Source organism: Leopardus geoffroyi, chromosome A3 (genome assembly GCF_018350155.1).
Source record: "Leopardus geoffroyi isolate Oge1 chromosome A3, O.geoffroyi_Oge1_pat1.0, whole genome shotgun sequence".
Taxonomy (NCBI): Eukaryota; Metazoa; Chordata; class Mammalia; order Carnivora; family Felidae; genus Leopardus; species Leopardus geoffroyi.
The window spans coordinates 101,447,958-101,466,389 of NC_059336.1; the positions used below are offsets into that span (position 1 = coordinate 101,447,958).

Below are 18,432 nucleotides of genomic sequence, written 5' to 3' on the forward strand. Positions count from 1 at the left end.
GTCAATCAATCAATCAATCAGTCAATCTCTCTCTCTCTCCCTTTCATAACTCTCTGCTACCTACTGATTATGAAAACTCATTTTTGTCATATGTCAGCCATATCTCCCACTGTCACCCTTTCCATCCCTGCATCGTAGCCAAATAGGGCCATTTTGCTATTCAGATCACAGACTGGTGCTCCTGCACCTCTGTCAGCCATTTCCTTGGCCTTAAAAGAATGAATGTCTAGTGTCATCGTGGTGCCCCCATATGTGAGCTAAGTGCATGCTGTGATGCCGTGGTCACAGACAGGTCCTGTGTCTCCTCCAGGTTGTGAAATTGTGCCGGGAGTGCCTGCAGAAGCAGGAGCCGGTGTTTGCCGACACCAACCTCTACACGCTGCGGATGCTGAGCACTGTTTCGGAGGTCCTCTCCTACCTCCAGGCCTTTGAGGAGGCCTCGCACTACGCCAGGAGGATGGTGGATGGCTATATGTAGGTAACAATGCTGGGTCTCAGAAAGTCTCCTGGAAAAGTGTCTATTCCAGGGATGGCAAAGATGGCACCCATATTGCTGTCCCTCCCTCCTGCACCCACGGGAGGCATCAGTAATCGATCATGGTCCTCTTTATCTTTAAGTTTATTTATCTTATTTTGAGAGAGAGAGAGAGAGAGAAAGCATGTGTGTTCGCATGAATTGGGGAGGGGCAGAGAGAGAGAGAGAGAGAGAGGGAGAGAGAATCCCAAGCAGGCTCTGCACTGTCAGCGCAGAGCTTGATGCGGGGCTCGAACTTACAAACTGTGAGATTATGACCTGAACCGAGATCAAGAGTTGGCTGCTTAACTGACTGAGCCACCCAGGTGGCCCAGTCCTTTTTATCTTTACAACTGAGTCTTTTTACCATGGTGCTCTGAGTGGTACTGACCGAATGATCAGAGTTAGTACCTGAGATGATACCTATGGGTCATCCCTGGTCTTCCCCAAATCCTCTAGCACATCTACCACTTGGGTGGCCCCTTCTGCATTTGGTTTTCTTAAGGCTAAGTTCAGCTTGCTTTTAAGTGCTTCGAAAGGATTTCCCCCTGGCAGTCAGCACAGGCAACCCTGTGACCTTTCTTTTATTAAAAAAAAAAAAAAAGTGTTAGCCATCCCTGCTTATAAATTAGAAAATGCACAGTTCCTGCCTTCCCTCTGCCAGTGTCTTTCTCTTGCCTTCCATGTCCACGTTGGCATGTGAATTTGTATCTTTGACCAAATGAGTATGTTGGCACAAGAAGGTACATTTTTTTTTGGAGAGAATGTTCCTCATAAACAAAAGCCAGGAAGATTGTACAATATGCTAAAAGGAAGCTCTGTTAGGACCGTGCCAAGGAGGTGAGAATACAGTTCTGTTCCAAAAAGGACATTCAAGTTATTTTTATTCCCCTGAACGTCTACTTTGCAGGGAGAAGGCTGGGGTGCTCCTGAGAGCTCCCAGCCTCCTGTCCTCTAGTTCAGAGTCCAATCCTGACTCCATTTCCCCATGAGGACTTGCCTTGGTGGCCCAGGTCAGAGTCTCAGCTCTCACAGCCTCACCATTCAGTGTTTTTGGTCACTGCCCACCTTCTCTGTGGCTCAGGCCCTGCCCAATGGGCTGTAGATGCCTCATGGTGCTGATGGGAGAGCAGATGGACTGAATCAATGAGGGTACATGGTGAGCTGTCAAATACCGTGCCCCTCTCAGGAAGGTTGGGATGATTTGTACAATTATTTGCTATGCCCCCACAGGAAGCTCTACCACCCCAACAATGCCCAGCTGGGCATGGCCGTGATGCGGGCAGGGCTGACCAACTGGCATGCTGGGAACATTGAGGTGGGGCACGGGATGATCTGCAAAGCCTATGCCATTCTCCTGGTGACACATGGACCCTCCCACCCAATCACCAAGGACTTAGAGGCAAGTAGCATCTCAGAGATGGGCATCCTTGTCTGGTCTGAGCTCTCTAAGGATGGGAGCTGCAGACCCCAGAGTTCTGGACTCTGCATTTGGGGAGTCCCATAGATTGCCTGCTGGAGCAGAAGGGAATTCAGAACTGCTTTAGTTCACCACCCCCCTTGTTTTACATCCGAGCAAACTGAGGCCCCGGGAAGGGGATTAACCTGTCTCTGGTCACGTAGTGAGTGGATGGCAAAGCTGAGGTTTGAACCCTGAGATGCTCCAAGCGTGGACTGGGAAAGCCTAACCAGCAGTATGCGTGCAGCCACGTACATTAGAATTTGTGCCGCATAGAGCAGAGCTGGGGAGCATAGGCCCTGGAATCAGGCTGCTGAGACTGAACTCCAGCTTTACCACTTTCTAGCTATGTGAGTGCAAACGTGGAATGTGTGGGCCCCAGTCTCCTCATCAGTAAAAGGGAGAAAAAGGATAGGGTTGTGATAAGGGTTCAGTGAGTTAATGTGTAAAAAGCACTCAGAACAGTGCCTAGCAAATGGCCTGGTCTTAATAGCTGGGGTTTCCTTTGTGTTTGGAAGAGCTGGTTTATTTGAGGGTGACAGGGTTCAAAGGACAGTCCTCATTCAGTATGGTACAGGGAAAGAGGACAGACTTCAGTGTCATAAAATGTCTGAGAAGACTAACTTTATGTATAGTATATTAAGTTTGCCAAAGGCTCTGCCTTCTTCACTGCTGTATCCTTAGTGCCTCAATGATGCCTGGCCCTTGGTAAATGTTTCTTGCATGGAAATATGGGAGCATAGGGGCTTTTCTATGCATCACAAACTGTAATCTTCTTGGTCCATTGTGACGTATGAAGGAATCTCACCCACTTTACGTGTGAGGAAACTGAGGTCTGAAAGGAGGTGTCATTTGCCTAAGGTCCCACAGTGTTAGTTGGGACCTATGTGCAGGATCCAGGGTTCAAACCCAATCCCCACTTGTCAGTTCCTGTGAACAAGCATTCTCTGCTGTGAACAATCCCTCAAGCAGCTACTTTCTCAGGGGTCTGCCTCCCTCTCCCTAACAAACCGAGCCCACTCCCAGGACTTTAAGCCCCCAGAGGATGTGTGTGTGTGTGTGTGTGTGTGTGTGTGTGTGTGTGTGTATCTGTGTGTCCTCGGAGTGGGAACAGCTGAATCTCAGTGTCTGGGAGTCATTTACCCCATTGTCTGCCCTTTCCAAAGGGGCAAAGGTAGGTCAGAGGCCAATACGTCCTGGTGACCTGTCATCACCGTTTATTGTGTATTTATGTCCCATAGGCCATGCGGATGCAGACGGAGATGGAGCTGCGCATGTTCCGCCAGAACGAGTTCATGTACCACAAGATGCGTGAGGCCGCCCTGAACAACCAGCCCATGCAGGTCATGGCAGAGCCCAGCAATGAGCCAGCCCCGGCTCTGTTCCATAAGAAGCAATGAGGACCGGTCTGGTGGGGGAGGGGCACCGTGGCTGGGGACCTGGGGAGATGTTCTGGAGGTGGTAGGTTTCTGGGAAGACCCTTGATGAGGAAGTCAGGGTCGTGTTCACGCTTGTTGCTGTGGGAGTATACTGCTCTATGTTCCTAAGTTCATTTTGGTTCATTTAAACTCAGTTCGATTCAGTTGAACTCTACCCCAGCCCAGCCTAGCCTAGCCCAATTTATCCTGTAAATATTTATTGGGTGGTAGACCCAAGGGATAAAGAGGCTTCAAATGTAGCTGGGCAGCCAAAATGTAAACAATTAAAGCACAGTATAATAATAAATGCAATGGTAAACTATATGGGGGGGGGGGTGCAGTGGAGGGCATGTGGCTGGTGTGTGTGTGTGTGTGTGTGCATGCGTGTGTGCGTGTGTGTGCACACACGCATTTGGAGGAGTATCATGGAGGAGATGATATTTGAGCTGAGAGGGTGGCAGGTGCCAGGAGCCTCAGATGACTGCTGACCCACCTGTGCAGGTATCTCAGGGACTGCTGGTCTTACTCATGGTCTGGAATACTCAGGTCTTGTCCGACTAGGATGGATGATGTCTAGTTTCCTCAGATTAGTGTGGGATTATAAAGAAGGGGGTGATGTTTGGGCCATTTGAGTTCTACTCAGAGAACCAAAACCTCTTAGTAAATATGAGAATGAGATGAATGTGCAGAAATAGGTGGGGCTTTGCCCAAACCACTCAAGGCCTCAGTTTAAAGTCTGGATTCCAAGTATTATTCTGAAACTATTTCTAAAACACACAGAGGGAGTGTCTCCCCCCACCCATCCTCACTGTCAAGCTTTGATTCCCTATGATGTGGGTGCTACTTGAACAATATCTGAGATTTTATTGGCCACTGGTCAACCAGGATTGAAGTCTTAGCAGGGTGAAGCTGAAGGAGAAACTTGGAAACACACATACCTGATGGTCATGGGTTCAGCAGAATTGGTTTGGGGAGATTTTATTTGGTTACATGTGCCTGGATAGTCTTTACTGGCTTAGGCCTCATCATAGGCCCCGAGCAAATTTCTATTCCTAGTAAGGAATAATTATGATTTCTCTTGCTTAATTTCTCTCACTGCCCATCCCCCGAGGCCTCTGCAAGTCTCACCAGGGGGAAAGTCTAATCCGGACTCTGCATGCCTAGGTTAGGATCTCCTTGGGGACATGACTGACTTGTCATCATTTCCTGGGAGGTTGCTGTGGTTTCCAACCAAGAGTTAGGGTCTTGGGATCGGCCAAATCTAGTTGTTCCATTAACTTCTGGGGTCCTAAACTTCTCACCAATGTTTTGGGGGAATCCTGGAGCAAAGCTATCCATTTGGGGAGTGTCACCAACTCTTCTATACCACCTGGGGCCACCCTTGACCCCAGAGCTCTAACCATCTGCAGGCGATGCCACCAGGCCCCATATTTGTCATCTCTGCCTAAAGTGTTGGTTCCTCCGTTCCTACTTTTTCATCCTCAAAACCACCCACTGCCTCCCTCTTAACCTTTCCAGTGGCTCTGCAAATATGCCAAAAAAACTGACCAAAAGCTCTGTGAATGTGCTACGTCTTTGCACAATATTCATGTCTGGCATTTGGCTCTTCTTCAAGGATACCCCCTTCTCTAGAAGCTTTCACAGGAAGATTGGCCATTCTTCCAAGCCTTCATACCAACAGACCTACAGATGGCACCAGCATTCTTCCAGGGGCCCAACTGCACATTGAAATAATCACTTTTCTGCCTCCTATAAAACCTGCCCCCCACCCACTACCCTTCTCTGTCACTGTCGTCTGCCATTCCGCCGGTCATGCTCCCATATTCATGGTCTTATTTTCCACCCCCTCTGCCTCAAATTTGGTGTCTTCAATGTCCCCTCACAAAAATCATCTAGTCCTCTTGCTTCACAAATTCTTTATTTACTCAATTACAGATATCTTTCCAGTTTTTCCATTAGCACCCTCTCCTGGCCATAGTTTCTCCATTCTTATTTTATTTTATTTTTAAGTAAACTCTACACGCAGTGTGGGGCTTGAACTCACAACTCTGAGCTCAAGAGTCACATGCTCTACTGACTGAGCCAGCCAGGCGCCTCAATTTCTCCATTTTTGATGTTTAACTTTCTGGTCATTGCTTCCTACCTTTCGCCTCTCTTTTTTCTCCACCCCAGATTACTATATGACATGTATACTGGAGTGTTTCACCTGCTACTTTCTTTGCTTCCTTCCAAATAAGCTTCTGCCCGTTGTCCCTTTCTGCCTGGCAGAGTCTCAACCCTGGATTAATTTGGCTGTCTTGTTTTCTGTCTGCTGCTCCTGGAGATGCTAAGAACAGTCAGGGAGAACAGTGGCTCTCGGAAAACATGCACTTCTACAAACTCCTTGCCAACCTCAGCTGGCCTTTGGGCGCAGCCCAGAAGTATTTCATGTGCCCTTCATTGGCTGTCTCTCCCTTTTGCCCAGTAGCTATTTGAGGCCTTCGCTCCTGTCCTCGAGTCCTCTGCTTTCAGCAGAACCTCATCTCCTGCTTCATGGAGAAACAGAGGCCAGAAGATGGGACTCCCTCAATCCTCTTCCCACATTCATGCACGTCTTGTCTGTGCTTGACCTTCTTTTCCTCCTTCTCACACTCATGGAACGGGAGCCCCTCTCCTCCCACAAAGCTAACTCTCCACCTGTGCTGTGGACTTCTTCCCCTCTGATGTCCTCAGGGCCTTGCTTCACCTTTCATTCCCTCACCACCATGGATCCTTGACATTCCTCTGTCCACTGCCTTCTTCAATGCCATCAACAAACGTGCTGAGGGCTCTTTGATCATAATCTTCACAGCCGAGTATTTTTTTTAATGTTTATTTATTTTGAGAGAGAGCGTGCAAGCAAGGGAGGGGCAGAGACAGAGGGAGAGAGAGAATCCCAAGCAGGTTCCATGCTCAGTGCAGACAGAGCCCAACACGGGGCTCAATCTCACGATCATATCATGACCTGAGCAGAAATCAAGAGTCAGACACTTAACTCAGGAGCCCACTGAGTACTTTTTTTTAAAGGACTTATCTCTCAGGGCACATGTGTGTCTCAGTCAGTTAAGTGTCCTACCCTTGATTTTGACTCAGGTCATGATCTCATGGTTTGTGAGATCGAGCCCCGCATCAGGCTCTATGCTGACAGCGTGGAGCCTGCTTGGGATTCTCTCTCTTCCTCTCTCTCTGCCCCTGCTCCCACTTGCATGCTCTCTCTCTCAAAATAAATAAGTAACCATTAAAAAAAATAAAAGACTTGTCTCTCATAGTTCTTCTCTGCCTTTCTTGACTTCTCATTTGTTCCTGAGCCCACTGCAGGCTGGCTTCCTGAACTCCACTGAAATGGCTCATACCAAGGTCGACTCTGGTGGGCGGGTACCTTAGTCTGTATATTATTTGGCCTCTTTGCACAGTTGACACTCCCAGCCCTTGATATCTGGATACCACTTCTTGTGATGATCCTCTGGTGTGGTTTCTCTTCTTCCCCGACCCCATTTCTCTACCTGCCCCGGAAACATTGACGTATTTCCTGGGATTGGGTTTGTTCCTTCTGGTCATTCTTGGTCCGTGCTCATCTTGCTTTGCGCACTCCCTGCATGAGCCCAGCCAGGCCTTTTGTTTAATCACCACCTTGAGGCTGATTAGTGTTAAATCTGTATTCCCAGACCTTGCTCTTGAGCTCCAGCCCCACATACCCCCTCGAATGTTGTCCAGGCACACCACCCTCGGCACATCCAAAACAAAACTCTTTCTCTTTCCTTTCTCCCCTCCCCCACATCTGCCCCTCAGACTGACTTCTGCTCTAGCTACTTGCTTCCACTGCGTCCTAGACTCCAGTCAAACCCCATTCACTCCTGGGTCCCTGAGTGACCCATGTTCTCCTGGGCCTCTCTTTGAATTTTGAAACATTCTATCTAAAATATCTGAAACCTGCCAACTCCTAGTCATCTTTCAACATCCAGTTAGGAAATCACCCCTTCTGTGAAGCCTTCCCTGAGTGCCTTGGATTCTGCTGGCTGCCTATCTCAGTCTCTCACATCACCCTCGAATCCCCCACCATCGCACTGTCCTCATGACTAATAATTGCCTTTTTCCTTGTCTGCCTCCTCCATCAGATTGTGAGCTCCTGGAGGGCAGGAGCTGTGTCCCTTTCTTTGTCTTTCAATCCCCAGAACCTGGCACAGGTCCTGGGACTAGGTGCTCAGTTAATATGTGTTGAATGAATGAATAAGTGAATGACTTTGCTCATCTCAGAGCAGAAGAGACAAGTAACACTGCGTATTTTTGAGTTTTTATGTTATAGCAGTCAACAAGGCCATTAAATCGTCCATATTTCCAAGCAAATATGTGTGGCTTCTTTCTTTCTGATAGTCTGTTTAGAGCAGCACTCTCTGATAGAACTTTCTATAATGATGAAAATATACCATGTCTGTGTTGTGCAGTACCGTAGCCCCTAGCCCCTACACCTTTCAAGCTCTAGCGATGTGTCTAGTATGAGTGAGGAGCAGAATTTTAAATTTTATTTAATTTCAACTAATTTCAGTTTTAAAAGCCAACGTGGTTACTGGCTGCTGTATCAGACAATGCAGTTTTAGGGAATAGTGTGGTTTTTAAGATTATGGATGCAGAGACAAGTGACGTTCCTTTCTCAGCTCTCCTAAGGTTAGCATGACCTTGGACTGGTGATTTCACCCATGCCTCAATTTCCTCATTTCTACCTACCACACAGAGTTGATGTGAGAATTAAACTTTTAAAATGTGAAAGCCCTCTGAATGGTGCCTGGCTCATCCTAAGTGCTTCGTGGGCACTCCGGCCATGGTGCTGTCCAGGGTCCCTTCCCCTAAGAGGAAAGTGAAGGTCGAGGGTAGATGCAAGCAGCAGTATGTGGGAACCAGCTCTTCCCAGCCTGTGAGAGTGGACTGTGCACATCTCTTCCAAACTCTGCATTCATCAACATCACGTCGATAGCTTGGTGTTGGCCATGGTGGGAATATTTATACCGGGGCAATTGGCTTAACTTTAAAAGAACACATTCATTTGTAGTGTTGTCAATCTATAAAAACGCGGTCCACTACATACGAGTAGCAGAACGAGTAGTTAAAAACGCCATTAAAGAAATCTTTCCTGGGGCACCTGGGTGGCTCCGTTGGTTAAGCGTCAGACTTCGTTCGGCTCAGGTCATGATCTCAGGACTTGTGGGTTCAAGCCCCATGTTGGACTCCGTGCTGACAGCTCAGAGCCTGGAGTCTGCTTCAGATTCTCTGTCTCCCTCTCTCTCTCTGCCCCTCCCCTGCCCATGCCCTGTCTCTCTCTCTCTCAAAAATAGATAAACATTAAAAAAGAAAAAAAAAAAAAAGAATGCAGGAGGGAATCAGCATAGTTGGGGCATGTAGCAGAGAGAAGAGGAACATATGTGAGGGCAGTCAGAGGTGCAAGCTCTTGGACTGAGGTGTGCACAGTGCTGATGATAACATCCAGTGCGTGAGGGTTAACAGCACCTCTGGAAGCTGCCTTGCCCGCTCCTGGCCCAGCACTACATACAAATCCCCCAATCTCACGTTGCCCAGGAGTACCTCATCAGTCTCAGAGAAGCACAACACGCAGCCTGACCACGGGCCACCCCATGGGTTCAATAACTCAGAGTATGGCTATGCGACAGTTTATCTAGCCCTTTCTTACTCGTGGGCATTTTTATATATGTGTCCAAACACTTCTCTAGGGAGACATATAAGAGTGCCATTGCTAGGTGTTAAGGAACTTAGAAAATATTAGTAGGTACCGTTACACAATTTACATCTCTACCAGTGATGGGAGAGCCATTCTTGACTCATATCCTTGCAAACGCTCCTTGTTATCAATCCTTTTACTTTTTACTAATTTGATTTGTAATATGGTATCTCATCTTAAAACCCTCCTCCCTGATTACTTTTGAGACTAAGCATGTTTCACACTGTGAATTGCCCATTAATGTGCTCACCCCACCTTCCCATTGACTTGTTGGGCTTCTTACTGATTTGGAAGAGGTTTTTATATTGTGTCAACCTCTGTTATGTAAGTCACAAATAATTTCTCCCATGCGGTTGCTTGTTTTGGAAACTGTGTTTATAGTCTCTTTTCATACAAACCTTTGTAATATGAATTAATCTTTTTCTTCATGGTTTTTGCACCTGTACGTCAATATATACTGATTTATCTACTATGTCTATTTTTAATGTTTCACATTTATTCATCTAGCTCTTTAGTTCGTCTAGAACTTATTTTTGTGAATGGCATATTGTAGTGTGCTTTAGGGTTTTTTATTTTTCTTGTATCTCCTACCTCTGAATTCTTACTGAAGCTCTGAAGCTCTTTCCTTAAGTGTGCCTCAGTTCCCCAAATTATGGGCTCCCTCTTTTTCTAAGACCCCACTCCACATATGTCAAATACTGTAGTGCAAGGTAGGAAGAATTTCATCCAATAAACTGGTGTAGATAAAATGCCAGAGGGAGGGAAAGAGTACTTTCAGCTGTGCGATTCAAGAAGTCTTCTTGAAGTAGGCGGCACTTAAATTGCTAGGGCAATGAGAGATTGTTTAGCTTGATTGGAATGTATATTATAGGAAAGGGTTGAAGCTCGATAAGGCAGGGCAGACTATAATCAAGCAAGGGTCAGCAACCTACAGTCCATGGGTCAGATCCAGCTGCCATTTGTTTCTATATGGTGTGCAAGCTAAGAATGGTATTCTGTGTTTAAATGGTTGAGAAAAAAATCAAGAGAAAAATGCTATTTTATGTCACATGGAAATGATATGAGATTAAAATTTTTAATGTTTATTTTTGAGAGAGAGAGACAGAGTCAGAGTGAGAGAGAGAGAGAGAGAGAGAGACGGAGTAGGGGAGGGGCAGAGAGAGAGGGAAACACAGAATCTGAAGCAGCTCCAGGCTCTGAGCTGTCAGCACAGAGCCTGACGCGGGGCTCAAGCCCACAGGCTGCAAAATCATGACCTGAGCTGAAGTCGGACACTTAACTGACTGAGCCACCCAGGCACCCGGAAATGATACGAAATTTAAATGTCAGTGTCCATAAAGTTTTGTTGGAACACAGCCATGCCCGTTTGTTGGTGTATTGCCTGGGCCTGCTTTGTGCTGTAAGAGCAGAACTGGGCAGCTGTGACGGGGACTGGATGGCCCATAATGCTGAAAATATTTACTCTCTGGCTTTTTATAGAAAAGGTTTCCTGCCTCCTGATATAGAGACATGAATGCAGGTTGAGGAGTTTGACTCTTATGTGAGAGGCAATGAATTAGGAAGCTTTATGATCAGTGCTATTTTTACGGAAGAGGACTATTAGTAGGGTGGAGATTTGTAGCTGAGAGGGGGGTGGTGGGGAGACGCCACAAGTCCTGTGCAACCATCCACATAACAAGTTACGGGGTTTCAACTCTGGAAGTGGGAAGAGAGGAGGTAGGAAATGTGACAGGTTCATTCATATTTAAGGCAACTTTGTTGAGAGTGCTCTGTGGGCTGGTGCCATTCTGAGGCTGAAAGACATGATGAAGGTAGACGTGTCTGGGCTTGGCAGTTCTTTGGATGTGGGGAATGAGCACCGTATCAGCTTGCTAGGGGTGCCATTTCAAAGTACCCCGGACTGCGCAGCGTAAACCACAGAAGTGTATTATCTCACAGTTCTGGAGGCCAGAAGTCTGAGATCATGGTGAAGACAGGGTCATGCTCCCTCTGAAGGAGGTAGGGAAGGATCTGTTCCAGGTCTCTCTCCTAGATTCTGGTACATCCTTGGCTTGTGGCTGCATAACTCTGATCTCCGTGTGGCACACTCCTCGTGTGGATGTCTCTGTCTGCAAAAGTCTCCCTTTCATAAGGACACCAGCCATAATGGATTAGGGGTCCCCCTTACCCCAGCATGACTTCCTTTTAACTTAACCAATTATATTTGCAATGTCTGTATTTCAAAACAAGGTCACTATCTGCCGTCCTGGGGGTTAGGACTTCAACATGTGAATTTTAGGGTGGCGGGGTGCAACTCAACCTATAACAGCTACCGGAGCCTGATACAAAGTGCTGTTCAGAGAAATCCTTTTTCCACATTCTGCCTTTGCCCATAGCACAGAGGGAATGTCCACCTGACCTTCCTCTGTCCACTTCTGGTGCCTCCTGCTAAGCTCCTCCGTCAGCCCTTCTTCAGGAGAGTGAATTGTTCATTTGGTGGGTCAGAGCCTGGTCTTTTGGTTCATGTCCCTTGGTGGGCGGGGACACCATGACCACACTGACAGGCATAGCTCCCCTTTGCCTGCGCAGCATTCCTGTTCTCTGTCCCCACAGACAGCCAGCACACCCTCTTACTCCAGCTCCTTGCCTGTCTGGATGACCAGGAACGTCATTCCAGGGCTGCCATACACATCCAGCCACATCTTGGCTTCCCTGTAGGGTCACCTGAGTGGGCAGCCTAGGGTCCGCTTTCAGGGTGAGAATCACCCTTCAGACTTGACCCAGCAGGATGGAACCTGCAGATGATCAAGGTTTACAAAGATATAGGTGGTCAATGCACACTGATACTCAGCACCATCAATGACAGGCTGTCGAGAAGAAAAGACTTTTTTTTTTTTTTAAAACAAAGTTCACTTTATTACATTAATTTTACACAGTAAAAGAATATGAAACGCAGACTTGTCTAAATTCTCTTGCTGATTCTCTTGAAGACAATGTTATTCAGTGTCATGGTCTGAAAGTCAAAAAAAAAAAAAAATCACAAAATGTTCATCTGATGTGGAGTTGCAAAAGGTAATTAAGGCTACAAAATCATCCCAAATATGCTAGCATGAGAAACAACCCGAAGTTTTCTATAGGACCAGAGGAAGGGTTGGCAGTCTTTTCTAAAATCCCATGCCAGATCTTGGTCACTTCACTTCCTCATGTGGAGAGTTGTCCTGCCTTTTAGTGAATTCCTTTCTATATCAATGGCAGTGAGGGCAAGACCATCCAAATGGGTCCAGTCCAGTCCAATTTCTCAGTTTCATTGAGTGCCTGCTTACTACGTACCAAACACATGTTGAGGACCAGGAGCACATGTGCATGGAAACACACGTAAGCACGTAGCCTGGAACATAGTAGGCATTGCAAAATTTTCCTCCCAAAGAGCTATGAAGCATATAAAAGCATTGGACCATTGGATTAACCAGTTTTTGAATTTTTGAGGGACATTCCTTTCTCCCACACAACCCCACCACCACTGCCCCCCACTGGTTCTCTTGAACAGGTCTGTGACAATGACACAGGGTAATGTCATCAGGGTTACAAAGGAGCCCCTTAGCTTCAGCAGCAATGGAATAGAATGGAAAGAACTAGGTTTGAACCATGGTTCTATAGCTCATTAGCTGGGTGACCTTGGACAGGTCAGCCTGTCTATTAAATCCCTCAGCCTGCCTCCCTCGCAGCAGAGGGAAAGATTAGGGGAGCTATCAAATGCATATCAAAGTACAAAAAAAGCCTATCAAAGGACTTTGGCCAGAACTGAGTCTAGGCTCATCTCCCTTCCTCCTTCTGGCACCTTCCTGATGTGCTGTGAATGTGTCCAACAGGGGTGGGACCACATGTTTCCTGGCTGACTCTCACACCCTCCCTAGTTGAGGGATTTTTCCCACTTGAACAGGGGTGCAACAGACTCCCTGGGTAGTGTTCTGCCTTCTGTTACTCCCCAAAGCAAAGAAGAGCCACGGGAATATAACTGCAAGAGAAACACTGTACTATTCACCCCCAAATCAGGGATAGGACATGGTCGGCAGTCAGGCACCAAGGAGGATTGCACAACTGGTGTGTGCCATTCTGATAAGCTGCCACGAAGCTGCTATGAATATGATTCTCCTCGTAAATGCCTGTGAGCAAGTCTTGTGGCCACATCCCAGTGGCGACTGAGAAAGGTGGGCCACGCACGAACAGTGGCTCGTCCTACCAAGCACCTCTTGTTCCCCCATCCCATTGGGGTATGGGTGGAAGAAAGGAGACAGCAATGAGGAGAGAAGGAAGAGCGGGGGGTTGACCCCGACCTGGAAAGTGGGGATGGAAGGGCAGGCTGAAGGAACTCAGGAGAGGTGGAGAAGCACCAGCTGGGGCCCACCTCCAACACATGGGGGGTCTTGGGTGAATTAAAAAAGGATGCCCCTTCCTCAAGATACTATACTTCTATCTGCTGGGAAACTATCCAAATACGCTGCACTAATTTTGTCAGAACAAGACGGTTAACTGACATGCACTTCAAGATGGTAATAAGAATACAAGTCTACACCATGTATAATGGGAGTGGCTCCCTGTAGGGTTGTGCAGGGTACAGCTGTGGAGGACGGCCCTGTGTGACAGGCCCCGATCAGAGGAACCCCAGTTCTGCCATTCCCTGGCTATGTGTTGCCTCAGTTTCCCCACTTAGAGAACTTAGGGTTGTTGGGTAAGATAGAATGTGTGTAAAGTGCCGAACATAATGGGTCCTCAGTAAGTGGTAGCAGGGACTGACAACAGGAAAGGTGATAGAGCTCCTCCCCACTCTACCTCTCCCCTCCCCTCAAGCACCGGGAACCATAAGCTCAGAGGGCCAACTTACGTTGGTGATTATGTCGCCATTGAGTTCGGTCACAGACTTGATGCCTTTGAAAGTTGTCACCAGCTTATTGTCACCTTCCATCTGAACCACTGCCTGCAGGAGACAGAAGAGATGACCTGTGAGGAACGTCTCTCGCTAATGAGGCTGGCTCCTCCCCTGCAGGGGTCTCTGCTTACAGCAGCCTCAGCCTAGCATACCCCCTTGTTCTCCAGCTCTAAAGATGGGAGGTTCATTTAAAAGCTAAAGAAGGGGCGCCTGGGTGGCTCAGTTAGATAAGCGTCCGACTTTGCCTCAGGTCATGATCTCCCGTGGGTTCAAGCCCTGCATTGGGCTCTGTGCTGACAGCTTGCGGAGCCTGGAGCCTGGAGCCTGCTTCGGATTCTGTGTCTCTGTCTCTCTCTCTCTGCCCCTCCCCTGCTCACACTCTGCCTCTTTCTGTCTCTCAAAAATAAATAAAAATTAGAAAAAAATTTAAAACTTAAAGAAAATGTCAGGGCTCCTTTTGTCAAACTTTCATTTTTTTAAATTTTTTTTAATTTTTTTTAATGTTTTTAATTTTATTTTTGAGAGAGACAGAGACAGATTGCGAGCTGAGGAGGGGCAGAGAGAGGGGGAGACACAGAATCCGAAGCAGGCTCCAGGCTCTGAGCTGTCAGCACAGAGCCCGACGCGGGGCTCGAACCCACGAACCATGAGATCATGACCTGAGCTGAAGTCGGCCTCTTAACCGAAGGAGCCACCCAGGGGCCCCAAAAACTTTTGATTTATGATATGTGAACTAGAAATGAGCATAGGACACCGAAGTGGTGTCGACTACAAGCACTAAAATAAAATCAGTAAAATCTTAATTGTCCAAGCTGATGGAAAGAGGTAGTAGCAAAATTCCAACTACTGGCCAGTTGGGAAAACACATATTTAGCGTTGGTATGTATTCCTTCTGGCACGTTTATGTTTTCTATCGTGGTCTCTGTTTCAAGCCTTATGTGTCCAGGAAGAAGCAACAGAAACCCAGCAAGTAACAGAACACCCTGGCCAAAGTTAGAAATTTGCCTCCAGGATGGACAATTGGAAAAAGACACTGTGGGGGCGCCTGGGTGGCTCAGTCGGTTAAGCGGCCAACTTCAGCTCAGGTCATGATTTCGCTGTCCGTGAGTTCGAGCCCCGCGTCGGGCTCTGTGCTGATAGCTCAGAGCCTGGAGCCTGTTTCCGATTCTGTGTCTCCCTCTCTCTGACCCTCCCCCGTTTGTGCTCTGTCTCTCTCTGTCTCAAAAATAAATAAACGTTAAAAAAAAAAAAGAAAAGAAAAGAAAGAAAAAGACACTGTGGTAAAACCCATAAGGGCTTGCCCCTTACTATGGGCCTCTCAAGACAATTTCCTGTTACAGATTTCCTGAGCTGTGATGTTATATCTGGAGAAGCGGAAATAAGAGGCCATCAGAAGAGGTAAAAAGGCCAGCATGCTGAGGCCGATGCATAAAGTTGTCTGGAGGGGAAGGGTGAAGATGGCTGCTCTGTGGCGTTGGCTGTGCTGGGGTGTGTGGACTTTCCCAGGGAGGAAGAGAGGTCTCTAGTGAGGAGCCTCCTGCCCCCTGGATTTCTCTGCCATCTCCTTCTGACCACTCCCATAGTCTACACCCAGGTCTTACTGCACACCCTGAGCCACAGCCCAGCGGAATGATGGTGCCCTGCCCACTGCCTTCAGTCAGGGAAGGGTGTCTGTGCCCATTTTACAGATGAGGTAGCTGAGGCCAGGGGCTCGGACTCAGTCTGAGGGCCTGCCTGGGGTCTTGGTATTCTGGTATTCTTGATATTGCCAGCCCCTCTTCCAGGAAGTCTCTCCCCATGACCAGCAGCTCTAGGCTCAGCAAGGCCAGTTTCCTTTGGGCTCAGGGATGACATCACAGCTCTGCTTAGGGTTTTTTGCTGACTCCTGCTTGTCTGGGCCTGGGAGAACTTGTGACTGGTCCCCCCATATCCTCCACGTGGGAGAGCTCGGGTTCTTGGGTCATAGCACCCACCCAGTCACAGGAAAACAGGAAGGGTTTCCTTAGAGCTTCTTCCCTAGAGCTGTCTTGTCTTTCTGCCTCCCAGCCCAGAGGTGGGTTCAGAGATAAGGTATCCATGGTGGGGACTGTGAGGTGAGAGCCTGGTGGGATGAAGCCCTGCGGCCAGGTTCCAAGGAAAGTTCCAGAACCAGAGGGTGGCTCGAGGGGGCACCTCCTACCTTGACCTTCTCCCCAGTCATGGTCTCCAGCTCACACTCCTCCCCCAAAGTGAACTCATTTTGGATCACTTTGGGCCCCGTGGTGATGGTGAGTTTGAAGTGCTTCCCGTTCTGCACGATCTCCGACACCCCCTTGATGTCCTTCCCCTTCTGGATGAGTTCGTCAGGCAGACCTGGTGGAAACCATGTGAGGTTCAGAGATGAGCAGAGGTGGGGATTGCCAGGCGACGGTCACAGAGAAACTTTGTGGCGTGGGGCAGGGGGGGAGGCGCCGTACCCCCCCAGAGACCGCAGGCACGAACCAAGTCCTGTGAGCAACATGGGCTGACCTCTGAAGGGAAAGGTTGGTGGCCTGCCTCGGTCTGACCTGGCGGTCTGCTGTTTTGCCAGGAGGGTTGTAAAGAGGACACTCCTGGGTCCCGCAGAACCTGTCCTCTGGTGACCACCCTGGTTCTCGCTCGCTCTCCCTCCTCACGCCAGACTTTGCTCTCTGAGTGTCAGCGTGCCATTCTCCACACCCAGACTGACTGCACGGTTCGTTTTCTGAGCCAGGTCCCTACTGAGAGTGAGAGGAGCAGCTACGAATAAGGTGCCGGGGCAACACTCACAAGCTGGGGTTGTGTCCACAAAGCCTCCTTCCCCTACCCCTGCCTCAGCCTCTGCTGTCGAGGCTCTTGAGGAAGGCACAGTGGGAGTCCCTCACCCTGGGACAGAGCTTCACAAATTTCAGGCCATATCTATACTGTTAAACAAATTGAGGTCCACGTGCAGTGTCAGTGGGGGTGGAGTGTCCTATGGCCCAGGTAAAGGATTCGAAAGACACCCTATAGGAGAAGAGCCTAGCCCTTGCCTATCCCTGAGGGTCCTCCTCTCCTGCCTTCTGTCTTCTCCACCCTGTCCCTCCTGGGCACCCTTCTTTGGCACATCGACCCTTTATTCAGAGGGTTCCCGCTACCTGGAGCACATTCCCCTCTCCCTGTCCCCTAGGGGACATTCGCTCATCTTCCAAGGCCCAGCCTAGGCTCACCTTCACCACCACCAAGCCTTCCATCCATGCCCTCCCGCGAGCACCTCATCCTTCTGCACATGACTCTGGGAGTCACAGGGGATTAGAGTTGGGTCTCTGGAACCAGCCTCTACTTCAAATCCCAAGGCAGACACTCCTGCCTGTGTGAACTTGGTCAGGATCACTTAACCTTCTTAGGCCTCAGTTGTCTTGACTGTGAAATGGGGAAAAATACTAGTACCCAACTTAGAGATTTGTGGTGAGGATTTATTACATGTGAAGGGCCTAGCACGGTGCCTGGCAGTGAGTCAGTGCTCAGTACACATCAGGGGATACTTTATTGCATCTATCTCATCTCTTTGTCTGTCTGTAAACTGTGACTTGGAAATGTGGCTCATTGTTATCTGTCTCCCTGGTATCCATCCAACATGGCATATGATTGGAGTCGAATCAATGTTAGAAGAATGAATGAATGAATGAATGAGCAGGCTCACACAGTGAGGTACCAGCAGAGATCGCTTCGATCCAGATCAGCCCCTAGCTCGGTGCTTTCCACTTGCCTATGAAGTAGCCTCATCCAGTGAGTGATACTAGCACAAGCTGCAAATATCTGCAGAGGATGCACCACATGGCCTCTGGCCTGTGCAGAACCTGAAACTTTCCTCCCATCCCAGCATCGAGACTCTGATTCGCTACCCCTGGCAGGGCCAGACCCTCATCGCCATGACCCCCAGCCTTGGCGTCCCGCCCAGCACTTACCAACTGCCTTCATGAAGGCCTCAAAGTTTTCCTGGCTCTGTAGTTGGTACTTGCCGGAGAAGTTCATGGTGGCGACGAGGCTCCCTCCACAGCTGATCTGCAGCTCTGTGGGCTGCGATGTCCAGTGTGGGCTGATTTATAGGGGGCTCCTTCCGCTTCGAATGTTGGCCATAGGTCAGCAGCTGTCGACTCCTTTATGGCCAGGTTCAAACATTAACTGCTAGGAGCAATGGTCAACGATAAAAAAAAAACCAGGATGGGCACAGCAGTGGTTTGCTCTAATTCAGCAAACATTAGTGGAGGTCAGTCAAGTGCAAAGCCCTAAGTCCCCGCGACTTTAATGTGCTAATCCTCCATGAAATGTAAATTTGTGTGTATATGTATGCTTACATATATGTACACACATATATGTTCCTGCATGCAGAGGTATGTGTGCATATGTGTG

The 18,432-nt window shown here is 48.4% G+C and overlaps 2 protein-coding genes across 4 annotated transcripts in view; one reads left to right on the forward strand and one right to left on the reverse strand.

The window, feature by feature from the left end:
* SMYD1 (SET and MYND domain containing 1) overlaps nt 1-3,713 on the forward strand; it is a 48,478-nt gene extending 44,765 nt beyond the window's left edge. For all 3 annotated transcript variants that reach the window (XM_045446784.1, XM_045446782.1, XM_045446783.1), the window contains 3 exons: nt 311-474; nt 1,748-1,916; nt 3,215-3,713. In XM_045446784.1, coding sequence (XP_045302740.1) covers nt 311-474; nt 1,748-1,916; nt 3,215-3,373 — 492 coding nt within the window. In that variant the 3' untranslated portion in view covers nt 3,374-3,713. The remainder of the gene's footprint in view (nt 1-310; nt 475-1,747; nt 1,917-3,214) is intronic.
* An 8,292-nt stretch (nt 3,714-12,005) lies between these two features.
* Nucleotides 12,006-18,125, reverse strand: FABP1 (fatty acid binding protein 1). The gene is made up of 4 exons (XM_045446785.1): nt 17,988-18,125; nt 16,223-16,395; nt 13,999-14,091; nt 12,006-12,129 (listed from the first exon to the last, which is right to left on the reverse strand). The coding sequence occupies exons 1-4, from the start codon at nt 18,052-18,054 to the stop codon at nt 12,079-12,081; spliced, it is 384 nt and encodes a 127-aa protein (XP_045302741.1). The 5' UTR covers nt 18,055-18,125; the 3' UTR covers nt 12,006-12,078.
* Nucleotides 18,126-18,432: the final 307 nt, after the last annotated feature.